At 47.1% G+C, this 23,794-nt stretch overlaps 1 protein-coding gene across 1 annotated transcript in view; it reads left to right on the forward strand.

The window, feature by feature from the left end:
- The window catches only part of LGMN (legumain), a 39,594-nt gene that overhangs the window by 10,722 nt on the left and 5,078 nt on the right, over positions 1 to 23,794 (forward strand). The window contains exons 3-11 of the mRNA XM_003939844.4: positions 13,681 to 13,778; positions 15,035 to 15,116; positions 16,276 to 16,361; positions 18,135 to 18,210; positions 18,705 to 18,767; positions 19,694 to 19,760; positions 20,588 to 20,706; positions 20,794 to 20,883; positions 22,609 to 22,809. Of these exons, the coding sequence (XP_003939893.1) occupies positions 13,681 to 13,778; positions 15,035 to 15,116; positions 16,276 to 16,361; positions 18,135 to 18,210; positions 18,705 to 18,767; positions 19,694 to 19,760; positions 20,588 to 20,706; positions 20,794 to 20,883; positions 22,609 to 22,809 (882 nt within the window). The remainder of the gene's footprint in view (positions 1 to 13,680; positions 13,779 to 15,034; positions 15,117 to 16,275; positions 16,362 to 18,134; positions 18,211 to 18,704; positions 18,768 to 19,693; positions 19,761 to 20,587; positions 20,707 to 20,793; positions 20,884 to 22,608; positions 22,810 to 23,794) is intronic.

Genomic DNA, 23,794 nt, shown 5'->3' on the forward strand with positions numbered 1-23,794 from the left:
AGGTTTAGCAACGTCCATGACACCTATGCATTGGGTGATAGTGGCATCTCCTGCTCCACTGTAATAACCCAGAATGTCTCCAGACATTGCCCAGTGTTCCCAGGCAGCCAGATCACTCAGGCTGAGACCCACTTAGTTCAACATCTTCCTTTTAGAGATAGGAAAACTGAGGCCTAGAAAGTGGAGATGACTGCTCAAGGCCACATGGCAAGTAGGGACCAGACAGGACTCAGCTCAGGGCTCTGATGAAAGGATCCCAGGCCTCTCTGCCCTGCTGTATTGTTCACAGTAGCCAAAAGGTAGAAGCAGCCCAGATGTCCATCAGAGGCTGAGTGGATTACACAATGTGGTCTATTTGTAGAAGAAGATATTATTTGACCATAAGAAAGAAGGACTCACACATGCTTCAACATGGGTGAACCTTACAAACATGTTAAGAAGCTAGTCACAAAGACTGCATATTTTATGATTCCTTTAAACGAAAGTCCAAATTGGGGAAATCTATAGAGATAGAAAGTAGGTTAGTAGTTGCCAAGGGCTGAGTGAAGGAGAGACTGGGGAGTGACTGCTGATGGATATGGAGTCTCTTTTTGCAGGAATGAGAATGCTCTAGAAGTAGTGGTGATGAGTATACAACTTGGTGAACATACTAGAAACCACTGAATTGTGTGTTTTAGAAAACTGGTCTTTTTTTTTTTTTTTTTCTTTTTTGAGACCAAGTTTAGCTCTTGTTGCCCAGGCTGGAGTGTAATGGTGCGATCTCAGCTCACTACAACCTCCACCTCCCGTGATCAAAAGATTCTCCAGCCTCAGCCTCCCAAGTAGCTGGGAATACAGGCATGCACCACCATACCCAGCTAATTTTTAGTAGAGATAGGGTTTCTCTATGTTGGTCAGGCTGGTCTCGAACTCCTAACCTCAGGTGACCTGCCTGCCTTGGCCTCCCAAAGTGCTGGGATCACAGGCATGAGCTACTGCGCCTGGCCCAGAAGACTGGCTTTTATGGTGTATGAACTGTATCTCAGTAAAGCTGTGACTTTTTAAAAAAGTTATTTAATCTTGTCAGTCTCTGAAATGAATGCTTAGACTTGCAGTATCTAAATGCTGGGCTCTCTTCTAAGAGCACTTTATACAAAGTCCTTTGACCCCTGCAGTGGGGTGATGTGCAGCTGGTCCATTTCTTACTCCTTCTTTATGAACGACTGGACCGAGGCATGGGCGAGGTCAGCAGTTTGCCCACGCAGTACAGTTCACAAGTGGTGGGGCCAGTTTTCAAACCCAGGCCAACTGGCTCTGGAGCAGCCGTGTCTGGTAGGAGAGCCATCGTAAATTTTCAAGTCACATTTAGCCACATTTAGAAAGTGAAATTAACTTTAATATTTTAATAATTTCTTTCTTTTTTTTTTTTTTTTGAGACGGAGTCTCACTCTGTCACCGAGGCCTGGCATGATCTGGACTCACTGCAACTTCCTCCTCCCTGGTTCAGGTGATTTCTCCTGCCTCAGCTCCCGAGTAGCTGGGATTACAGGCAGCCACCACCACATCCAGCTAATTTTTGTATTTTTAGCAGAGACGGGGTTTCACCATGTTGGCCAGGCTGGTCTCGAATTCCTGACCTCAGGTGATCTGCCCGCTGTGGCTTCCCAAAGTGCCAGGATTACAGGTATGAGCCACCATGCCTGGCCTTAATAACTTCTTTAAACCAGTGTTTCCAAATCACTATCATTTTCAACATGTAATCAATATAAAAAATCAATAATGAGATACCAGCCAGCATGCTTGTAGTCCCAGCTACTCTGGAGGCTGAAGTGGGAGGATTGTTGGAGCCCAGAAGTTTAAGGCTGCTGGGAGCTATTATCGCACCTGTGCATAGCCAATGCACTCCGTCTTGGTTAGCAGAGCGAGACCTTGTTTTAAAAAAAAAAGATAATAATGAGATACCATACATTTTTTTTTGTACTAAGTCACTGAAATCCAGTGTGTGTTTATAGTCACTGAATGAATGGATGAATGAATGAATAACTCATTTCTCCAGTCACTTTTGCATGTTAGCCATATAGGAAATTTGGCTTGATTAAAAAGTGGTTATCATGGCAAAATGATCACTCCTCCTTTTAATACTGAACCACGGACCTGACTCACGTAAAGAGGGGCAGCCTGTGCACACAGATGTTCAGCTCTGTTTTCTTCTTCCCCTCTAACCACAAGTTTGGAAAGCTTAGTTGTTATATACAGATCAGAGTTAACAGGATGACCCGTCAGCCACCCGGATTTTTTTTACAAGCAGCTTTTTTTTTTTTTTTTTGAGACAGATTTTCGCTCTTGTTACCCAGGCTGGAGTGCAATGGCGTGATCTCGGCTCACCACAACCTCCGTCTCCTGGGTTCAAGCAATTCTCCTGCCTCAGCCTCCCGAGTAGCTGGGACTACAGGCACGCACCACCATGCCCAGCTAATTTTTTTTTTGTATTTTTAGTAGAGATGGAGGTTTCACCATGTTGACCAGAATGGTCTCGATCTCTTGACCTTGTGATCCACCCGCCTCGGCCTCCCAAAGTGCTGGGATTACAGGCATGAGCCACCGCGCCCAGCCAAAACAATGTATTTGTTAAACATTGTTGAGTATGGGTTATCCAGTTACCCTGCTCCCAGAAACCTTTTTGTTTCTTTAGGATTGCTAGTTTCCCTGAGTAAAATACTAAATATCAAAATAGAGTGAAGGGAATCAAGGCCAAAGAAGTGGCCCAGACTGATATATTCCTCCCGGAGTAGGAGAGGATGATGGCATTGAGGCTGGTGGAGATGAGATTTGTGCCGATCCAGCCTCACCTCAGCCTGCCTCCCTGAGAGGCTGCTTCTGTCCCCAGCCAGCTGCCATTCACCTTCTTGGCTTTGGAGGCTCGTCATTAAAAGAGCATTTGAAAGAACGGTCTCCATAGAACCTAGGCAGATTTTTTTTTTTTTTTTTTTGAGATGGAGGTTTGCTCTGCCATCCAGGCTGGAGTACAGTGATGCCATCTCGGCTCACTGCAATCTCTGCCCCCTGCGTTCAAGTAATTCTCCTGCCCCAGCCTCCTGAGTAGCTGGGACTATAGGTTTGTGTCACTATGCCCAGCTAATTTTTTGTATTTTTAGTAGAGACGGGATTTCACCACATTAGCCAGAATGGTCTTGATCTCTTTTTTTTTTTTTTTTTTTTTTTTTTGAGACGGAGTCTCGCTCTTGTTACCCAGGCTGGAGTGCAATGGCGCGATCCCGGCTCACCGCAACCTCCACCTCCTGGGTTCAGGCAATTCTCCTGCCTCAGCCTCCCGAGTAGCTGGGATGACAGGCACGCGCCACCATGCCCAGCTAATTTTTTGTATTTTTAGTAGAGACGGGGTTTCACCATGTTGACCAGGATGGTCTCGATCTCTTGACCTCGTGATCCACCCGCCTCGGCCTCCCAAAGTGCTGGGATTACAGGCGTGAGCCACCGCGCCCGGCCTGGTCTTGCCCCCATCGGCCTCCCAAAGTGCTGGGATTACAGGTGTGAGCCACCGCGCCTGGCCCCCTAGGCAGATTTTTAAACTTAACATTTTCCTAGAGGTTTACATTTTCCTTGGATTAACACAGCATTCATTTACCACAAGTCTCTGTTTAGGGAAGAGTGGCTCACCAGGTACAAATTAAACATTGTCAAGTGCTTTCCTATGCGTTATGCTTGTTGATTAAGCCTTATTTTGTCTTGACCAAATTGATTTCTCAGTCTTCCATTTTGGGCTGGGATTAAGTGTGATTTGGGGGGTGGGGGTCAGAGGTGATGTGGGCAAGACATTCTGCATCCTGTGTGCTGAGCGTGGGGTGAGCAAGGAGGGCCCCTTTGGAAGTCATGGAATCAGAGCGGAATCTGGGGTGATCAGGGAGAGCTGGAAGAGTGGGATGGAGGGCAGGGGCAGGATTGCGTGGGTGACGAGAAGAAGGGAGCAGCCAAGCATGTGTGCCAGAGAGGTGACAGAGGCAGACCTAGGGGAGGGGCTGGCAAGATGGCCCAGGATAGGCAGAGGGGTGCAGGTACCTGGAAAGTGTGGTACGATCCCAGAATGAGCCAAAAAAATAAAAAAGCTGGGCAGATGGAAGTGGCCCAGGAGCAGATGTGACTGGAAATGGTACCTGACTCATTGCTGCTGAGCACATGTGAGTCAGGTGCTGTTCAGGGTGCTGGCGATGCAAGTCTCGCCCCTGGCTCTGCAGTGCTGACATTCTGGTGGAAGAAGGCTGCCCTTGACTAAGTGCTTCCTATGTGCAGGGCTCAGGTCCAAGCACTGGACGTGTATTATCTCAATCCTCAGACAACCCAAGAGGATAGGTCCTATTCGATCTCCATTGTTAGATTTGGAGGTGGGGCTGAAGCCCAGAAAGGCTGGATAACTTATCTAAGGTCACACAGCTAGTAAGGAGTAGAGGTGAGATTTGAACCCAGGCAGTCTGTGCTCCACAGCCCATGCTCATAGTCACTACTCTAGTCATGTGGCTTGGGTATCTTGGCATTATTTTATCTTTTAAAATAGTTTCCTTTCTTGTATTAAAAATTTAACGCATATTTAAAGTTTATCACAGAAAACTTACACAGCCAAAGGAAGCAGGTCATTTGTAATCAGTCATGCGCCATATGGCAGGTTCGTCCAGTGACAGTCCGCACACACGACAGTGATCCCATAGATTATAGTAGCACATTTTTTCTGTACTTTTCCTATGTCTAGATACACAAATACTTGCTGTTGTGTTCCAGTTGTCTACAGTATTCATGAGGGTAACATGCAGCAGAGGTTTATGGCCTAGGATGACCACCTGAGCATCACAGCGAGCATTACCACCTGAGCCCCGCCTCCTGTCAGTCATCAGTGGCTTTAGATTCTAACAGGAGCGTGAACCCTATTGTGAACTGCACGTATGAGGAATCTAGGTTGCGCACTCCTTGTGAGAATCTAACTAATGCCTAATTATCCACAGTGGAGCAGTTTCACCCTGAAACCATCACCCCTCACCCCCGTGTATGGAAAAATTGTCTTCCACGAAACCAGTCCCTGGTGCCAAAAAGGTTGGGGACCGCTGGGCGAGGCCATCTAGGGTTGTGTAAATACACTGTATGATGTTCACAGAATGACAGTCTCATCTCATGAAGCATCTCTCAGAATGCATCCTTGTCTTTGAGCAGTCATGACTGCTACTCAGAATCAATGTTGCTGGCATTGCATTCTGAAAATGGCAAACACAGCAGAATTTGCCTATCCTGGGCCATCTTGCCGGCCCCTCCCCCAGGTCTGCCTCTGTCACCTTTCTGGCACTCATGCTTGGCTGCTCCCTTCTCCTCATCACCCACGCAAATTCTGAAAATGGCAAACACAGTAAAACAGACTTGGCACATTGGTTCATTTAGTTTAACATTTTTCACTTGAGGCCCATGGTTTGCAAGGGGCATAGGGGAGGATTGTGGAGAATGGAGAGTCAGGGCCCTCCAGTCAGGAGCCCCCCAGCCTTTTAGGGCAGGTGCACAGATACCTGAACTGGAGGCTTAGAATGAGCAGTTCTTACAGGAGCTCCAGGTGCTGGGTTTGGGTCCAGGAGTAGGTGAGCTCCATCAGGAGAGGGATGGGAATGCAGCTTCCTGGAGGAGAGGCTTGGGGTGAGTTTGAAAGGTGATGGTATCTCTGCAGAAGCTCTTTCTGTATGGAGGGAAGAGCATCAGCTGGGAATACAAAAATCACAGTGAGGGGCATGGCCAGCACATCGGGTGCCTTCAAGTGCACACACCAGAGCCCTCCCTGGTAGTTTGAATCTGAGGGAGTGTGGAGACTCTAGATGTGGCTTATTAAGCAGTTTAGCCTTGTTACCTCAAACCCAGGTCCCTTTCATCTTTTTTTTTTTTTTTTTTTGAGGCAGAATCTCACTCTGTTACTCAGGCTGAAGTGCGGTGGTGTGATCTCGGCTCATTGCAACCTCTGCCTCCCAGGTTCAATCAATTTTCATGTGTCTGCCCCTTGAGTAGCTGGGCTTACAGTAGCTCACCACCATGCCCAGCTAATTTTTGTATTTTTAGTAGAGACAGCGTTTTGCCATGTTGCGCAGGCTGGTCTTGAACTTCTGGCCTCAAGCAATCCACTCACCTTGAAGAGGGAGACCCAGGCATCTCAAATCAACTTCCCTTTTTCATTCCTAAGACTGTAAACTTCCCCTTTTCCTCCCTAAGACTTGTTAACAGAACCCTTTTCATATGTAATTCCTAAGATTGTAAACTGAAATCCTTTTCATATGTAATTCCTAAAACTGTAAACTGAGATCCTTTTCATATGTAATTCCTAAGACTGTAAACTGAAACCCTTTTCATATATAATTCCTGAGACTGTAAACTGAGACCCTTTTCATATGTTAAGTTATAAACCTAAGATTCTTCCACATGTAACATCTAAAGTCTAAACCTACATAAAGATGGAACCTTCCTTTGTTAGGGGAGCTTGGCTGTTAGGCAACTATGCCACCTTGCTCCCAGCAGAATAAACTCCTTCCTCCTGTCCGCGAGATCCGTTTCCTGCAGCTGCTCCTGCTGCAACCTCCGCTCCCAAAGTGCTGGGATTATAGGCATGAGCCACCTCGCCTGGTCCCTTTTCATCTTTCTACTCTGTCATCATGGTTTTGATGAACTGTCCTCAAATACACTCTCCTCATAGTCATGAAATGGCTGCAGCAGCTCCAGTTGTCACATTCAAACAAAACCTTGAAGAAGAAAAAGAGGCTATCTGTGTTTGGCTTGCTCTTTATCAGAATGCACGTCTTTTCCTGGAGCTGTGGGTGGACTTTGTCCCATGTCTGCCTGGCCAGAATTGTATCACATGGTCATGTTCAAGTCAGTCAGTCCCTGGTGAGGGGAAAGAGATTTCCAGTTCTCACTCAGGGACACTCTTGACCACTTGGTAGGTCATCTGAGCAAAGGCAGGGCCTGGGTGGAAAGGAAAGTGGCCACAGGGCATGCAAGGACAGCACATGGCCCAGGTAGAGAGGGACGAGAAAGCAAGGAAGAAAGAGACCGGCAAGCTGGGGTGAGGGCATGGTGAGGCGTGTTAGGAGAAGGACCAGTCAGGAACTCCCCATTTTTTTCCCTTTCACAGAACCTTTCCCTTAGAACTAGATAAAGGGTTGGACAGGCCCTATGTCACATGACAAGAGCAGGGAGCTTCTCACTCTGCGTACTCCTGGCAAGCCCCTTTTCTATCCCCACACTCAGAGCCTCCCATTGCTGTCTAGCTCAAGACTGGAGCCTGCAATCTTTTTCTCCTATAAAGGGCCAGATAGTAAATATTTGAGATTTTGTGGGCCAAGGGGCAAAATCAAGACTGGTGGGGCTGAAGGCAAGGCCACCTGAGCAGACCGCAGCAATGCAGGCGAGAGGGAGTGGCCAGGCGGTGCAGGCAGGAGGTGGTGGTGACTCACAGTCTGCTCTTCTGACAAGCTCTTTATTTATTTATTTAAAAAAAATTTTTTTGTTTGAGAGAGTCTCACTCTTGTTGCCCATCGTGGAGTGCAGTGATATGATCTCGACTCACTGTAATCTCCACCTCCTGGGTTCAAATGATTCTCCTGCCTCAGCCTCCTGAATAGCTGGGCTTACAGGTGCCCACCACCATGCCCGGCTAATTTTTTAATTTTTAGTGGAGACGGGGTTTCACCGTGTTGGCCAGGCTGGTCTTGAACTCCTGAGGTCAGGATCTACCCGCCTTGGCCTTCCAAAGTGCTGGAATTACAGGTGTGAGCTACCATGCCCGGACAAACAAGCTCTTAATTTATGGTGTTTTGAGGTTAATCCATGTGATTGCACAGTGTCACTTTTATATTTAAAAAAAGAAATCTGTGGCTGAGCATGGTAGCTCGTGCCTGTAATCCCATTACTTTGGGAGGCCAAGGTGGGCGGATTACCTGAGGTCAGGAGTTTGAGACCAGCCTGGCCAACATGGAGAAACCCCATCTCTACTAAAAATACAGAAACTAGCTGGGCATAGTGGTGGGTGCCTGTAATCCCAGCTATTCAGGAGGCTGAGGCGGGAGAATTGCTTGAACCTGGGAGGTGGAGGTTGCAATGAGCCAAGTTTGTGCCACTGCACTCCAGCCTGGGCGACAGAGCAAGACTCTTGTCTCCAAAAAGAAATAAAACAAAGAAATCTGCTTTTATTGTTATTTCTTTTAGCAACAGGGTCTTACTCTGTCACTCAGGCTGAAACACAGTGGTGTGATCATAGCTTACTGCAGCGTCGAACTCCTGAGCTCAAGGGATTCTCCTGCCTCAACCTCCAAATAGCTGGGACTACAGGCACCATGCCCAGCTAGTTAAAAAGTTTTTTTTATAGAGATGAAGTCTTGCTGTTTCCCAGGCTGGTCTGGAACTCCTGGGCTCAAGCGATCCTCTTTCCTCAGCCTCCCAAAGTGCTGAGATTACAGACCCCTCTCTGGCCTGAAATCTGCTTTTAAAGAGGGCATGGTGGGAAGGGATTAGGCAGGAGGACAGAGGGGACTCTGCAGGGGAATCCCGAGTGTATGGCATGTGGGCTTGGGCTGATTTGTGCCGCAGGGCCATGCTTGTAAGTGCCAGAGGCAGCACAGGAGCTTGGAAAGAGTGTGGCTGTAGATGTGCATAGACCTGGGTGTAATTCCTGCCCTTCAATTATGTGCTGGATAAGTTTGAACAACTTACATTGTCAGATTCTTTCTCTGGGGTTGGCGGTGGGCTCAGCAAGGCACCGTGCAAAACCACAGCCTAGCTGCTCAGCTGTGTGTCAGTAAGTGATTGTACATGTGTACCTGGCAGCTGAGCAGCGCTGGCTAGAGAGTGGACCCTTCATGGCAACCGTGACACGCATGGGGCATGCCAATTGTTTTTAGACCTTGTTCGGCTTGTCTTTATTTAGCTGACAGCTGGCTAAGCTGGAGGCAGCGCAAGCAGACAGCGTGGGGACAGTGGCCCTATTGGTAAATCACAGGAGTCGTTAGGAAGACCAGTGGAACTCCCAGCACAAGCTATGAAACCAGCCAAGTCACAGTCTCTGTTCATCATTCCAGAGGGCTCTGCGTGCGTTTCCTAGAAGTCTTGCTCAATACCCTCCTCTTGAATATTACCTCATATGGCTTTTCTGGGCTTAAGTGGGGAAAATAGAATATAGGTCACATGAGTTTAAGGGAAGTCAAGCAAGTAGTCAGTAACACCATTTTCCAGTTGTTTGAATTGATTGAATCCCACTTGTATCTCTTTTGAGTGCCAGTAAATATTTGACTTAAACGAAGAACCCCACTGTGTTAACAAAGGTAGAGGCAACCAAGTACGTCCAAGGCCCAGAAGAGAGTCACAGCCTGACGGGGGGGTCAATCAGTGTGGAAGAAGGGGCACAAGGCATGGTTGGGGTCAGCCATGGCCCTTCCTGAGCTTGCCCCTGTCTGTAAGATGAGGATGAAAGCACCTACCTCTCAAGGATGCTGGGGGTTCCAGACAGTACAGGAGTAACAACACAAGGTACCCTAAACCTGCCCCTGCAGAAAATATGTAACTTTATTGAGGCCTAGTTTAAGACCTATTATCTTAATTTACCCATTTTAATTATTTAACTCAATGTTTTAGTAAATTTACCAAGTTGTGCAAACATCACTATAAATCAGTTTGAGGATATTTCCGTCATCCCAGTAAGATCCTTTGGGCAGGCTGGGCACAGGGGGCTCACACCTTTAATCCCAGCAATTTGGGAGGCTAAGGCAGGTGGATCACTTGAGGCCAGGAGTTCGAGGACCAGCCTGGCCAACATGGTGAAACCGGGTTTCTACTAAAATACAAAAATTAGCTGGATGTGATGGCACATGCCTGTAATCTCAGCTGCTTAGAAGACTGAGGCTCGAGAATTGCTCGAGTGAGCCCCAGAGGCAGAGGCTGCAGTGAGCCGTGATCATGCCACTGCACTCCAGCCTGGGCAACAGACCAGGATTCTGACTCAAAAAAAAAAAAAATATATATATATATATATATATATATATATATATGGCATATTTGCAGATCCCACCTCTAGCCCCAGGCAGCTACTAATCATCTGCTTTCTCTCTCTATAGGTTTGTGTATTCTGGGCACTTCCTATCAATGGAGCTAAACGGTGTGTGGTCTTTTGTGTCTGGCTCCTCTTAGTGTCATGTTTTTGCAGCTTGTTCATGTTGTAACATGCATCAGTGCTTCACTTCTTTTTATTCCCAAATACGGGTTTATAGTTTTCTGAAAGTTAACCACTGAAGCCCATTTCTCCTTTGAGTCATCTTGTAATTTCCAGCTTTCTCCCTGCTAAAGAAATGAAGATATTTAGTGTTGAGGGTCTCTGGCCCCTCAACTTCCTGTGGAACCCAGCAGTTCTGTTGACCCCCGCTATCCTAGGTGAATTAAGACAGTTAAATACTGTGTGGAACTTTTATTAGATAACACTTAAAGGAAGTCAGTACATTAAAAAAAAAAAAAAAAATGGATAGATCACATTTTGCCTGCCCATTTATCAGTTGATGGACATCTGGATTGGTTCCCATTTTTGTCTATTATGAACAATGCTGTTGAGAACATTTGTGTGCAAATCTTTGTACGAATGAATTTTTTCGTTTCTCTTGGGTAGGTACTTAAGAGTTGAAACTGTTGGGTCACAGGGTAAATTGATGTTTTTGACTCTGAGAAACTATAAAGCTCATTTCCAAAATGGCGGCCCCACTTTAAGTTGCCACTGCAGTGTACGTATGGAGGCTCTTGGTTCCTCAGTCCTTGGCAACACTTGTTATCGTCTGTCTGGCCGTGAAGTGGCTGAAGTCTCAGTGTGGTTTGATTTGTATTTCCTAATGACTTGTGATGTTGAACATCTTTTCATGTGCTGATTAACCATTTGTGTATCTCCTTAAGTGAAACGTTTATTGAAGTGTTTTGTATATTTTTGGCTCAGTCATTTTGTCTTATTAAGGTACAGGGGTTCTTTGCATGTTTTAATATAAGCCCTTTATCAGATATGTGTTTTGCAAATATTTCCTTATAGTCTGTTGCTTGTCTTTTCATTTTCTTAATAATGTCTTTGGAAGTGCTAAAGGTTTTAATTTTGCTGAGTTCAATTTATCAAGGCTTTTTTTTTTTTTTTTTTTTTTGGAGACGCAGTCTTGCTCTGTTACCCAGGCTGGAGTGCAGTGGCATAATCTTGGTTCACTGCAACCTCTGCCTCCCAGGTTCAAGTGATTTCTCCTGCCTTAGCCTCCTGAGTAGCTGGGATTACAGGCATGCACCACCATGCTTGGCTAATTTCTTTCTATTTTTAGTAGAAACGGAGTTTTACCATGTTGGCCAGGCTGATCTCGAACTCCTTACCTCAAGTGATCTCAAAGTGCTAGGATCATTGGCCTCCCGAAGTGCTGGAATTACAAGTGTAAGCCACAGTGCCTGGCTTGATTTGATTTTTTAAAAACTAAATAGCAGACAGATAATGTCTATATACCATGCGTACAATAAAATGAATACCTGTATACCTTGCACCTTGCTAAAAAAAAAAATAAGATTATACTAGTATCTTGTCCCTGTTGGATAGACTCCCCTTCCCTTCCCTTAGCACAGTGATGGACAAATAGAAGCAAGTCAATAAAAATGAATTCGTTTTTGGCCGGGCGCGGTGGCTCAAGCCTGTAATCCCAGCACTTTGGGAGGCCGAGGCGGGTGGATCATGAGGTCAAGAGATCGAGACCATCCTGGTCAACATGGTGAAGCCCCGTCTCTACTAAAAATACAAAAAAATCAGCTGGGCATGGTGGTGCGTGCCTGTAATCCCAGCTACTCAGGAGGCTGAGGCAGGAAAATTACCTGAACCCAGGAGGTGGAGGTTGCGGTGAGCCGAGATCGCGCCATTGCATCCCAGCCTGGGTAACAAGAGCAAAACTCCGTCTCAAAAGAAAAAAAAAAAGAATTTGTTTTCCTATTTGTTCAGTCATCCATTCATCTCATCACTCCTGAGTGCCAGGCCCTGGACTCACCCATTCAGCATTCAACAGCTGTATACCAAGCACCCGTCTTTGTCCTAAAATAAGTCCATTTGCTTGGGACATACACAGGCAAAGTGCTGGTCTGAATGTTTGATGAGCTTTAGTTTTATCACTGTGCTCAGTGTTGTTTAGGGTGCAGACCCAGTTGTTCAGGCTGTCTTCCTTGGGGAGGCAAATTGCTGGGTACACGCCTCTCTTTACACTTACCTATGTCTTTGTTCTAAGAACGAGAGGATTAAATGTAAGCAGACAGGCAACATTTTTCCTTTCTGTCTTCAGATGATGTCCATGGCGTGAAGTGGTAGAATGTTTCATCTGAGATAAGGAAGCAAGACTGTCTTCCCCCTTGCATGGACAGGGAGTTGCATTGGGAACATTTTTTTCTTATTCTTAATATTGTCTTCCTTTGTATTCTTGTTATTTTTAAAAACTTAAGAGCAATTTCTGAATTTCTGAGTTGGACTTTTGAGTTTTCAGTCAGTTCTCTAAACAGTGACTTTGGCAGACAGAGTACTTAGATCAGAAGAATCCTGTGGGAAACAGAACTAGCTCTGTTGGTTTCTCATTCTGATTTTGAGGAGGCTAAAATCCATGCTTTCCAGAGACTGTTGTATAGTCTGAACAAGAAAAATAAGTTACTTTGGACTTGCAGAGCCCCTTCTTACCTGTAGACTTGGTGGTGGTGGTGTGGTGGGGGTGTTGTGGTGGTGGTGTGGTAGTGGTGGTATGTAGTGGTGTTGTGGTGGTGGTGTGGTATGTGGTGGTGTGGTGTTGGTGTTGGTTGTGTTGGTGGTGGTGGTGGTGGCGGTGGTGGAGGTGATAGTCATGTTGGTGTTGGTATTGGTGGAGGTGATGGTTGTGATGTTGGTATTGGTGGAGCTGATGGTTGTGGTGGTGGTGGTGTTGCTGGTGGTGATAGTTGTGGTACTGGTGGTGGTGGAGGTGATGGTTGTGTTGGTGGTGGTGGTGATAGTCATGGTGTTGGTGTTGGTAGTGATGGTCGTGGTGTTGGTAGCAGTGTTGGTGTTGGAGGAGGTGATGGTTGTGGTGGTAGTGGTGGTGTTGGTGTTGGTGGAGGTGATGTGGTTGTGGTGGTGGTGGTGGTGAAGGTCATGGTTGTGGTGGTGGTGATGGTGGTGCTTGTGGTGGTAGTTGTGCTGGTGGCGATGGTTGTGGTGGTGCTGGTGGTGCTGGTGCTGCTGGTGGTAGTGGTGGTGTTGGTGTTGGTGTTGGTGGAGGTGATGGTGGTGGTGGTGGTGGTGTTGCTGGTGGTGATAGTTGTAATGCTGGTGCTGGTGGTGGTGGTGTGGCGATGGTTGTGTTGGTGGTGCCGGTGGTAGTGGTGGTGGTGGTGGTGGTGGGGTATATGTGCATGTGTGCTTACCTCTGCCTGTGTATGTAGCTCACCTGTGCACTAGTTTTCTGGTGAATAATAATTTGGATAGATGAGAGGTCATTGAGATAAAAATATCAATGTGTGTGTTTTACAATAATAATTTAAATGCCTGACTGATAGGGGATGATTCACAGCAAGTCTTCTGTGAGATGGAACATATCACTCCTTATAACTCCAAAATTGGCCTTCCTGGCAAAATCTAAAAGTTAACTAAATCATTTCTCCCAGGCAGATGCGTGCCATGCCTACCAGATCATTCACCGGAATGGGATTCCCGACGAGCAGATCATTGTGATGATGTATGATGACATTGCTTATGCTGAAGAGTAAGTAGGGAACACTTGGAACTTGGTGGCGAAGGATTTCAGGGTGTTTAAAAAAAGGTTGCATAGATTCACAGGAATCCTAGTGGCCTAATGTTAGGCCAGACAAAAGACCATAGGGATGCCTCACGTTGAGCCTTTTTTTTTCTTTTTTTATTTGAGACAGAGTCTCGCTCTGTCTCCCTTGCTGGAGTGCAGTGGTGCGATCTCAGCTCACTGCAACCTCTGCCCCTAGGTTCAAGTGATCCTCACACCTCAGACTCCTGAATAGCTAGGACTGCAAGCATGCACCGCCAGGCCCAGCTAACTTTTGTATTTTAGTGGAGACAGGGTTTCACCATGTTGGCCAGGCTGGTCTTGAACTCCTGACCTCAAGTGATCCGCCTGCTTCGTCCTCCCAAAATGCTGAAATTACAGATGTGACCCACCGTGCCTGGCCCTCATGTTGATCTCTGACCATAACTTGGGTATGCCCTGGGAATGGCAAAGACAGGAAGTGGGTGCTGATGGGTGCTTTGAAAGCGTTTGAAGCCGAGTTCCCCCTCATCTTGGAGGACCCATTGGGTTCTAGGGTGCTCGTTCCTAACCTCCGAGCATGCTGCAGCACAGGAGACCTGCATGTCGAATGTTTTCGTTTGTAGGTCAGATCCTCCCACTACCTTCTTAATATTCTTAGTTTATTACTTGCTGAGTTTAATTTCACAAATAGTTCCCTTATGCCACTTATCTGATCAGAGGCAGCAAGTATGGGCATAAACTCATCGAGTTCTAACCTCCCAGCTCCTTGGTTACCCCGCTGCAGCCGCAATGAAGGGCGCTACCCTTACTGTGGTCACATTCTCGGCTCATACGTCACCCCTTCTGAGGCTTTAATGCTTAAGCTCTTGTATCAAAGTCTTGTCCTCTGTCCAGTCTCTTTCTGAAGGAATTTTGCTCTGAGAAAGCTTTTAAAGAGGTCTTGCCCCCATGATGCTATCTGGTTTCCAGCAGTCAGCCAGGAGCACCTCAGCTTTGGTCCCTGCCCGAAGCTTTTCGAGCTCAGCTCCTCACTGCCCCTGCCAAGAGCTCTTGGGCTGTGGGACTGCTGAGATGCCCAAGCTGTTCGAACCATGTACATTTTGGCCATTATGCAGGCCGTAAGTTGTATCTGCAACAAACCTAGATGTCTCCTATTTTTTCACATAACATGCATGTTTTTGAAGAGAGAGATTTCGCAGGCACGCCACATTTGTGTTTCAATTGTGTCCTTCCATTTTCAGCAATCCCACTCCAGGAATCGTGATCAACAGGCCCAACGGCACCGACGTCTATAAGGGGGTCCCGAAGGACTACACCGGAGAGGTGAGTGGCTTCTGGGGCTGGAGCTGGCAGGCTTGGTTTTCATTTTAGTGATGATTTTTCCTTCTTCTGTTTCTGGAATCAGAACCTCCTGAGACTGGTTTCTGGCCAGAGTTTCACATTTGTATTAGGAATTTTGCCTGAGGAATAAATTAAGAGAGTTTTGAAAGAAAGCGGAGGAAAAGAAAATGTTTAGAATAAGTTGCAATCTACTGATAGTTCCCAGTATTCTCATTCTTTAGGCCTGACCATGTAGTTTCTTCCGTATTAACCTTTCTTGAGCTATCACCATTAATCTGATTATAGATTATCTGTGCTCTTTTATAGAAATCAGTTTTCTCAGTACCAGGCTTGGTGCAAAGTATCTCAGGATTTTTGCTGAGATAGTTTTCCTTCATTATTATTATTATATAGTTTATTATATAGTATATTATAGATATAATAGTATATTACTTCCAAAAACTTTTTTCTTCTTCCTAGTTGAGACTGTCTAAATTGACACATTTTAAAAATCACTGTAATGACTTCATTCTCCTGCTTTTCATAGTCTGTTTTAAATGTCGGATCTTTCAGGAATTAGTTATCCTTTTGATAAAGAAACATGTATCGAATGTTTAACAATTCTTTCAGTTTCATTTTATTTTGTTTTTCTCTTAAAGTCAAATATAATTAAATTTAACATATCATACAGGTAGAAAAAAAAAGATCCTATTTAATGAAATTGTTTCTATATAGTTTTTGGTTTTTTTTGAGACAGAGTCTTGCTTTGTCGCCCAGGCTGGAGTGCAGTGGTGCCGTCTTGGCTCAGTGCAACCTCCGCCTCCTGGGTTCAAACGATTTTTCTGCCTTAGCCTCCGAAGCAGCTGGGGTTACAGGCATGTGACAGCAAGCCTGGCTAATTTTTTATATTTTTAGTAGAGACAGGGTTTCACCATGTTGGCCAGGCTGGTCTCCAACTCCTGACCTCAAGTGATCCTCCCACGTCGGCTTCCCAAAGTGCTGGGATTATAGGTATGAGCCACCACACCTGGCTGAAAGTTTTTGCTCTTAAGCTGTGAGCCTTGGAACGTGTGGGCTGGTGGCGAGGGTCGGCTGCAGACTCAGCCAGCTCTCTGGGTTGGAGTGACAGCTACATCTGATCGTGGCTCCTAATTCCTTGTAGGATGTCACCCCACAAAATTTCCTTGCCGTGTTGAGAGGCGATGCAGAAGCAGTGAAGGGAATAGGATCTGGGAAAGTCCTGAAGAGGTAATGTCTGTTTACGGATACTACACTTCTCTCAATGGCGTGGGACCCTGTATAGAGAATTTAAACAGCTGGTGCTCTGTGCTCAGCCTGTTTACCTGTGAGAAGGTACCAAGTGGAGAGTTTGGTTCTGACTTGGGCAGGTGCTTAGGGCTGTTGTTCAGTGGCTTTTCTTGGCAGGCCATTTCTGCACAGAAGTCACCTTATGATCCAGGGCCCCTCATTATTAATAAAATGTTCCTGCAGCAAATCACACTACCATGTGTGTACCTATGCAACAATCTTGCATTTTCTTCACAGGTACCCCCAAACCTAAAATGCAATAAAAAAAAATGTTCCTATCGTTTCAACCCCTTGTTCCTTGTTGTCTGTGGACCTTAGTGCAGGTATGTCCCACTACCAGCGGAGCCCCTGAGGCAGATGAATCCTGTGGTCAGATTGCAGGGCCACCAGCCCTGTGCTCTGATCACAGATCAGCCCAGCAGGGGAGGCACATTCGTAAGCGCAGAGCTGACCTTCCTGTTGGGGAGCATGAACCCCAGGGCTTACCCCGCTGGCTGTGGGCTAAATATGTCTTGTTTTTAGTAATTCTTTATGTGGAATTTTTATGTGATACCAAAGACTCTAGTGGCGTATTTCTTTTAAGCTGATAGGGAAACCTGGGCACAAGTAAGCTTGTGTGAATTGGTGCAGAGGCTGGGCATGGTGGCTCGCTGCTGTAATCCCTGCACTTTGGGAGGGCGTGTGGATCACTTGAGGTCAGGAGTTGGAGACCAGCCTGGCCAATATGGTGAAACCCTGTCTCTTCTAAAATTACAAAAATTAGCCAGGCATGGTGGTGCGTGCCTGTAGTCCCAGCTACTCTGGTGGCTGAGGCAGGAGAATTGCCTAAATTCGGGACATGGAGGTTGCAGTGAGCCAAGACTGTGCCACTGCACTCCACCCTGGGCGACAGAGTGAGACTCTGTCTCAAAAAAAACAAAACCTTTTGGGAGGCTGAGGGAGGTAGATCATGAGGTCGGGAGTTCAAGACCAGTCTGGCCAACATGGTGAAACACTGTCTCTACTAAAGATACAAAAAATTAGCCAGGTGTGGTGGCGTGCGCCTATAATCCCAGCTACTCAGGAGGCTGAGGCAGGAGAATTGCTTGAACCTGGGAGGTGGAGGTTGCAGTGAGCCAAGATCATGCCACTGCACTCCAGCCTAGGCGACAAAGCGAGACTCTGTCTCACAACAACAACAACAAATATTAGTGCAGAAATGGACATCTGTGTAGGATAAAGCAAATGGGCTTCATGTGTTATTACATCCCTGCCACCTCGAAGCAGCACTGTCTGGTGGAAGCCCTGGTGAGGGAGGCAGGTGGGCATCCACACAGTGTGGGCCAGAAGGGGAGGCTGCAGATCCATATTGAGCTCATTTTGGGGAGATCTGGTTGGAGAGTGTGGCTGTCTGGGATGAGGCCCAATTGCCAAAGGACCCCACTCTCTACCTCACACCACGACTGTCTGTTTGTTGCCCAGGAAAGGCCCCTCCTCCTTTCTAGCCATACTTGAGAATTTGGAGGCTCTAGCATATACACTGTGGTTCAGAATCTCACCGAGGGGAGCGGAGGGGACAGGCCAGACACCAGGCCCTTGTGCTCATCTTCAAACCTGGTTGGGCAACTCTACTCCCCAAACTTCTTCTTAATTTTTTGATTCAGACAGCTTTTCAGAGAAACAGAAGTAAAAATAGAAAAAGGAAATGATTGACCTCTGATTCTTTCTTGGCAGTGGCCCCCAGGATCATGTGTTCGTTTACTTCACCGACCATGGATCTACTGGAATACTGGTTTTTCCCAATGAAGATGTGAGTTTTCTTAGCATTTTAAGGACAAACTAGCTGGACGAACAGAAAAACAAGCCTGGGGTCGAGATTAAATCCATAGCGTGTATTTGCCGATGTCCTGCCAGGGTTGGTTTGTGTGTGTGGCGGTGGGTGTGGGGATAGGTTTAGCAGCTTGAAATCTATCCAGGGACATCTCTTCCAGATGATTTTCCCTGCATTTCTGTTCATATCGCAGCATCAGTAGCTGTCTCCGGACTTGGGTGTCTCGCACTAGACCTGAGAATAGAGCTAAAGCTCTGGACAAGGTAGTGGGTGAAGAAGTACATCTCTTCCCCTTTTTAAGTGTGTGCATAAGACACTTGAGGTGACATTCTGGGATTGTGTTCTTCACCATGATTGCTTCCAGAGATTGGTAGAAAAGAATTTATGAAGCATTATCAGAACTTTAGTAGTGGGCCATCCAGCAAATAGTTTCTCTTGATATGTTGGTCTGAATCAATATTCTTACCTTTCAGCTTCAGGTAAAGGACCTGAATGAGACCATCCATTACATGTACAAACACAAAATGTACCGGAAGGTAATTCTGCCCTTGGGGGAGGGGTGTGAGGAAAGCTGTGGGTGCAGAGTCCAGAGTCTCGTGACTGTCTTCCAACTGTGGGTGCTGTGTTTTCCGGAAAGGGGATCCTTTCAGTCACTGGTTTTCCAGGACGAGCCTTTCAGCTTTAGCTATTAGATCGGAATCACTGGAGAGATTGTTAAAACAGAGTGTTGGCCTCGCCCCCAGAGTTTGGCCCAGTAGGTCTGGTGAAGGGCCTGAGAATTTGCCTTCCTGAGTTTCCGTGTGATCCTGCTGCTGCTGGCCTTTGGCCCACACTCTGCAGACTATTCCTAGGACTGTCCTCAGTTTTGGGCAGTTGGGGAGGAAAATACCACTATCTTATTCTCACTTTGAGCCTTTCTCACCCCATAGCACCCTTTACGGAAACTGTGTAGGGCCAGAGTTTTTGGCCGGGTGTGTTGTCTCACGCCTATAGTCCCAGCACTTTTGGAGGCTGAGGCGGGAAGATCACTTGAGGCCAGGAGTTCAAGACCAACCTGGGCAACATAGTGAGACTATGTTTCAACCAAGAAAACCCCCCAAAACCCTACATAGGTTAGGTGATATGCGACAGTGACGCAGAAAGATGGCCTGCCACGCCGTTTTGGTCTTTGAAACTCCTCCCTGCATTAGGTAGTGAAACCGTTTTCCTTAGCATCACATGGCTCCATTTTCTTTGCATTATTTCAGCTAATAGATGATTTTATTCCATGAGCAATGAATAAATTTGTGTGGCAGCAGCTTCCATAGCTTCTGGCAGCAGCCTCTTTACAGCAGTAATGTCTCCCAGAAGCAAGCCTGGGGGACCGTTAGGAATGGGTAGAGAGAGTGGGCAGAGCTCCAGGATCAGGGCTGGAGGCCTGTACCTGGCTGGGAGGAGCTCACCTGCCCCGTGTGCCTCACAGATGGTGTTCTACATTGAAGCCTGTGAGTCTGGATCCATGATGAACCACTTGCCTGATAACATCAATGGTAGGTGATTGGGGTGCTGGTCTTGTGCTGGGCTGGTGAGCAGGTTGCTCAGATACTGCCGACATGAGCATTCTCCACAAGCAGGGGCTGCTGAGGGCAGCCTGGGCCATAGAAGTGGGGAGATACTTGCAGGTAGCTCTGGGCTTCCTCTGCTCCTGAAGGATTGGTAGTCAGGAAATAAAGAATCTGTATGGAGCCTCATAGTTCTCTTCCAGTAAAACTACTGAAGCTAAAACCACATGGGCTTTGGACCAGTCTCTATCCTTTGCAATGTGGTGGTTGCTCTCTGATCTCAAGCAGGTGACTGGCCCTCTTTGACCCTCAGTTATCCCCATCTGTAAAATGCGGGTAAAGATAGTGCGTGTCTGTTGGGAGACTTATATTTTAAACACTAGCATTTGCCCAGCACAGTTCTGAGCCCATGATAGAGAGATAGTAAGTGGTAGCTTTTGTGTACGTTGTGTTAATCTAGATGTTTCTTCAATAAATGTCAGATCTCTCTGGAAACCAAATTAAGCCCGTATTCTTCAAGTTTCCTGTGTTGTGGAAATGTCAGTGTTCTTCCAGAATAGCATGTGATGTCCTAAGCATGCCTGTTTGCCAATTGCTGCAAAAAAGCATCTATCAGCTGGCTCCTTTCTCTTCCACATTTTATTTTAGATGAGTTATTGTAACCAAATGCACAGGGCTGAGTACGGTTACCCTCCTGTACTGATCGCAGGTAGCATGCTTCAATTTTACCAGGGGAGAAAGAAGGATTCAAGCTTCAAGGGTAATCCAAGGGGGGAATAAAATGCGACTAAAAGATCATCTTTAATTCCTCATAGTTTATGCAACTACTGCTGCCAACCCCAGAGAGTCGTCCTACGCCTGTTACTACGATGAGAAGAGGTCCACATACCTGGGGGACTGGTATAGCGTCAACTGGATGGAGGACTCTGACGTGGTGAGCCCTTCGGGGGCTGGCTGTTCAGCTGGGTTTTAACCATCAGACTTTGATTTTCTAAGGCCTTTAATGGTTTCATTTTTGCAGGAAGATCTGACGAAAGAGACCCTGCACAAGCAGTACCACCTGGTAAAATCGCACACTAACACCAGCCACGTCATGCAGTACGGAAACAAAGTGAGTCGGGGAGCCCCGCGTGCTTGTCCTCTGTGCTTGCGTCCTAGGTGGACTTGCCTGGAATATTGATCTCTTGCTAAAGAGAGACGGGATCTGGGTGAGGAATGGTTGAGGCAAGGAGGCCTCTGCCTCCCATTGCCACTCCATCCTGGGGACCTGCGGGCTTTGGAATCGGACCTTGCTAGGTTCAGACTTACAGAGTTGTGAAGCAAGGATTTCACGTCTCTGAATTTGTTTCCTCATTGGTCAGGACCCACGTGTACAAGGTAGCTAGGAGCATGAAAGAGGGCTGTGTGTTACGGATGCAAAGCACAGGCCTAGGATGCAGTGAGAGGTTACTGACTTGAAAGCTGCTGCTTTACGGTCTGTGGATTGTCCCACAGCACTCTGCACCTTGGATTCTTGGGGATCCTGCCCCTTTGCAAGCTGCAGGTTGCTACCTTTGCCCTTTCACTATAGATTGGAGGCATTTCATCCTCCTCCAGAAGGGACCTATGTGGTTAAATGGTGTTGCAACAGGTAACTGCTAAAAGCTTGGGCCCTACGTGAAGCTGCTAGGGCTAGCTGTGGGTATGTGCAGATACCGTAATAAATGCGCAGGGCTTCCCAGTTGTTCATATACCCAAACACCATTCCCCAAGGAGCTCACCCCCATGGAGAGCTCGCCAGCTGAGATCTGTTCCTTGGGCTCAGGCATTGGCCTTCTAGAAGAACTTGGAGTCAGGAAAGCCAGCCATCCTGAGCCCTTCATCAGAGTGTGGGCTGGGGGGCAGGAGACCCGCACCCAGGGCACCGTGACCTGGTCAGGCTTTGGCGTGGGCATAGGAGAGAGTTGGCACGGAGGGAAGGCCAGGGAAAGGTGACTCGGAGAAGGCAGGGTCCGTGGCGGCATAGCCCTGGCCACGTGGGAGGCTCTACCGTGTGCTTTCCACTCTCTTCACAGTATCCTCAGCACTGGCCATTGCTGATCTTGGTTGAGGAGGTGTGGTGGATCTTCTCCAGACTCTGTGTTGTTATATATATTTGTGTGTGTGTTACTGTTTATTTTAGAACTGTTTTTAGATTATTGTTGCTTGCTTTAGGAACAGAACGCTTGCAGCATTTCCCCTTCTGATTGGAAGCCAGTCTGTAGTGGCCGCTGCAGCCAAATAGAGCCTGGCAGCTGTGCCCATTTGCTAGATCTTGATGCCAGTCATTAGCCTGGCCTCTCTGTGGCCTTAGCTCTGCCCTTCCCAGTGGACCCAGATTTCAGCTCTAACCTGGGCAGATGCTTTGTACCTTCCCACTCCTGGTCCTTAGGGACTTGCAGGTGAGTGCAGGTGGGTGAGCACATACAGGTCGCCCGCCTAGACAGGTGGCATCCTTTGCAGGTGACACTCTTTGCCTGGAATCCTTTGCAGCAGAACTGCTGTTCTTTCACATATGAAAGGCACTGCTGATCCAGCCAGGCAGAGCTTGGACCAGAGCTGTCTGATGAAGGAATAGCAGTTACGCTGCAAAGGATGCCAGGCATTTTGAGTCACTCATTGGTAGATTTCAGGGGCTAACATGCACTGCTGGCATACTGCTGGGGTGACCACGCCTTTTCGGGCTGTGATTGTGGCCTGTGGTCCTGAAAGCATGAGGAGTGAATGGAGAGGCTGGACTTGGGGTATGTTGGACACATCTGCGCTTCCCACTCAAACCAGCTTGCTCTCTCCTCTCTCTTGCTCTCTCTCTCCCCAGACGATCTCCACCATGAAAGTGATGCAGTTTCAGGGTATGAAACACAAAGCCAGTTCTCCTATCTCCCTGCCTCCAGTCACACACCTTGACCTCACCCCCAGCCCTGACGTGCCCCTTACAATCATGAAAAGGAAGCTGATGAGCACCAATGATCTGGAGGTGTCCAGGCAGCTCACGGAGGAGATCCAGCGGCATCTGGATGTAAGTAGTGGTGAAGGGAGCTGTGCCCAGGTGCTGTCCCCAGCCTAGGCAGGCAGCATGGGTGAGCACGGCCCGGCCTTCTGACAGTTCTCCCTGCCATGCTTTTTGTGGGAACGGAAGTGTGTGGGAACGGAAGCTAGCCTTTGTCCTCTGTGTAAAGGAAGCGGGTGGGCGGAGTCGTGGTTACCTCCCATCTTCATGAGTAAACTAACCTTGACCTCTTGGGAGTAGGGAGCAGTGGAATGGGGGCCTGTCTCCCCTGTATCCTGCCAAGAAGCCATGTACATGTGTGTTTCCCTCATTTATACCTTGTTGCTTAGAGGACATTTTAATTTTGTTGCTTATTGAGTTATTAGCTAATCATATTTATTTTAAAAATCCAGAGCCAGGTACACTGGCATGTATCTCTAGTCCCAGCTAGTTAAGGGGCTGAGGCCGGAGGATTCTTTGAGTCCAGGATTCTGAGGTCAGCTTTGGCAACCTAGTAAAACCCCTTCTCTTAAAAAAAAAAAAAAAACCCACAAAAATGTCTGCTGTTCTCAGAAAAACATAGTCATGCCTAAAATTCTTTTTAAAATGCTTATGCCATCCTTTGCAATCACTGAGTCTGTTTTCAGTAGCTCATCAGTGTGTTTGGAGCTGGCAGAATTGCTATGTAGATTACAGCTGTGTGCTTGCTGGAATGCTGGGCAGAGGGTTGCCTGTCCTGTCCCACAAAGCTGACTCTGTGCTAACCCTTGTCCCCATTGTCAGCACAGCACAGTGATGGATATGCTGAAATACGGCCTGAGGTTTCTAGGCAAGATTTTTTTTTTCCTTTTCTTGAGATGGAATCTTGCTTTGTCGTCCTGGCTGGAGTGCAGTGGCGCCATCTTGGCTCACTGTAACTGCTGCCTCCCAGGTTCAAGCAATTCTTCTGCCTCAGCCTCCCAAGTAGCTGGGATTATAGGTGTGCACCACCACGCCTGGCTAATTTTTGTATTTT

Source organism: Saimiri boliviensis, chromosome 2 (genome assembly GCF_048565385.1).
Source record: "Saimiri boliviensis isolate mSaiBol1 chromosome 2, mSaiBol1.pri, whole genome shotgun sequence".
NCBI lineage: Eukaryota > Metazoa > Chordata > Mammalia > Primates > Cebidae > Saimiri > Saimiri boliviensis.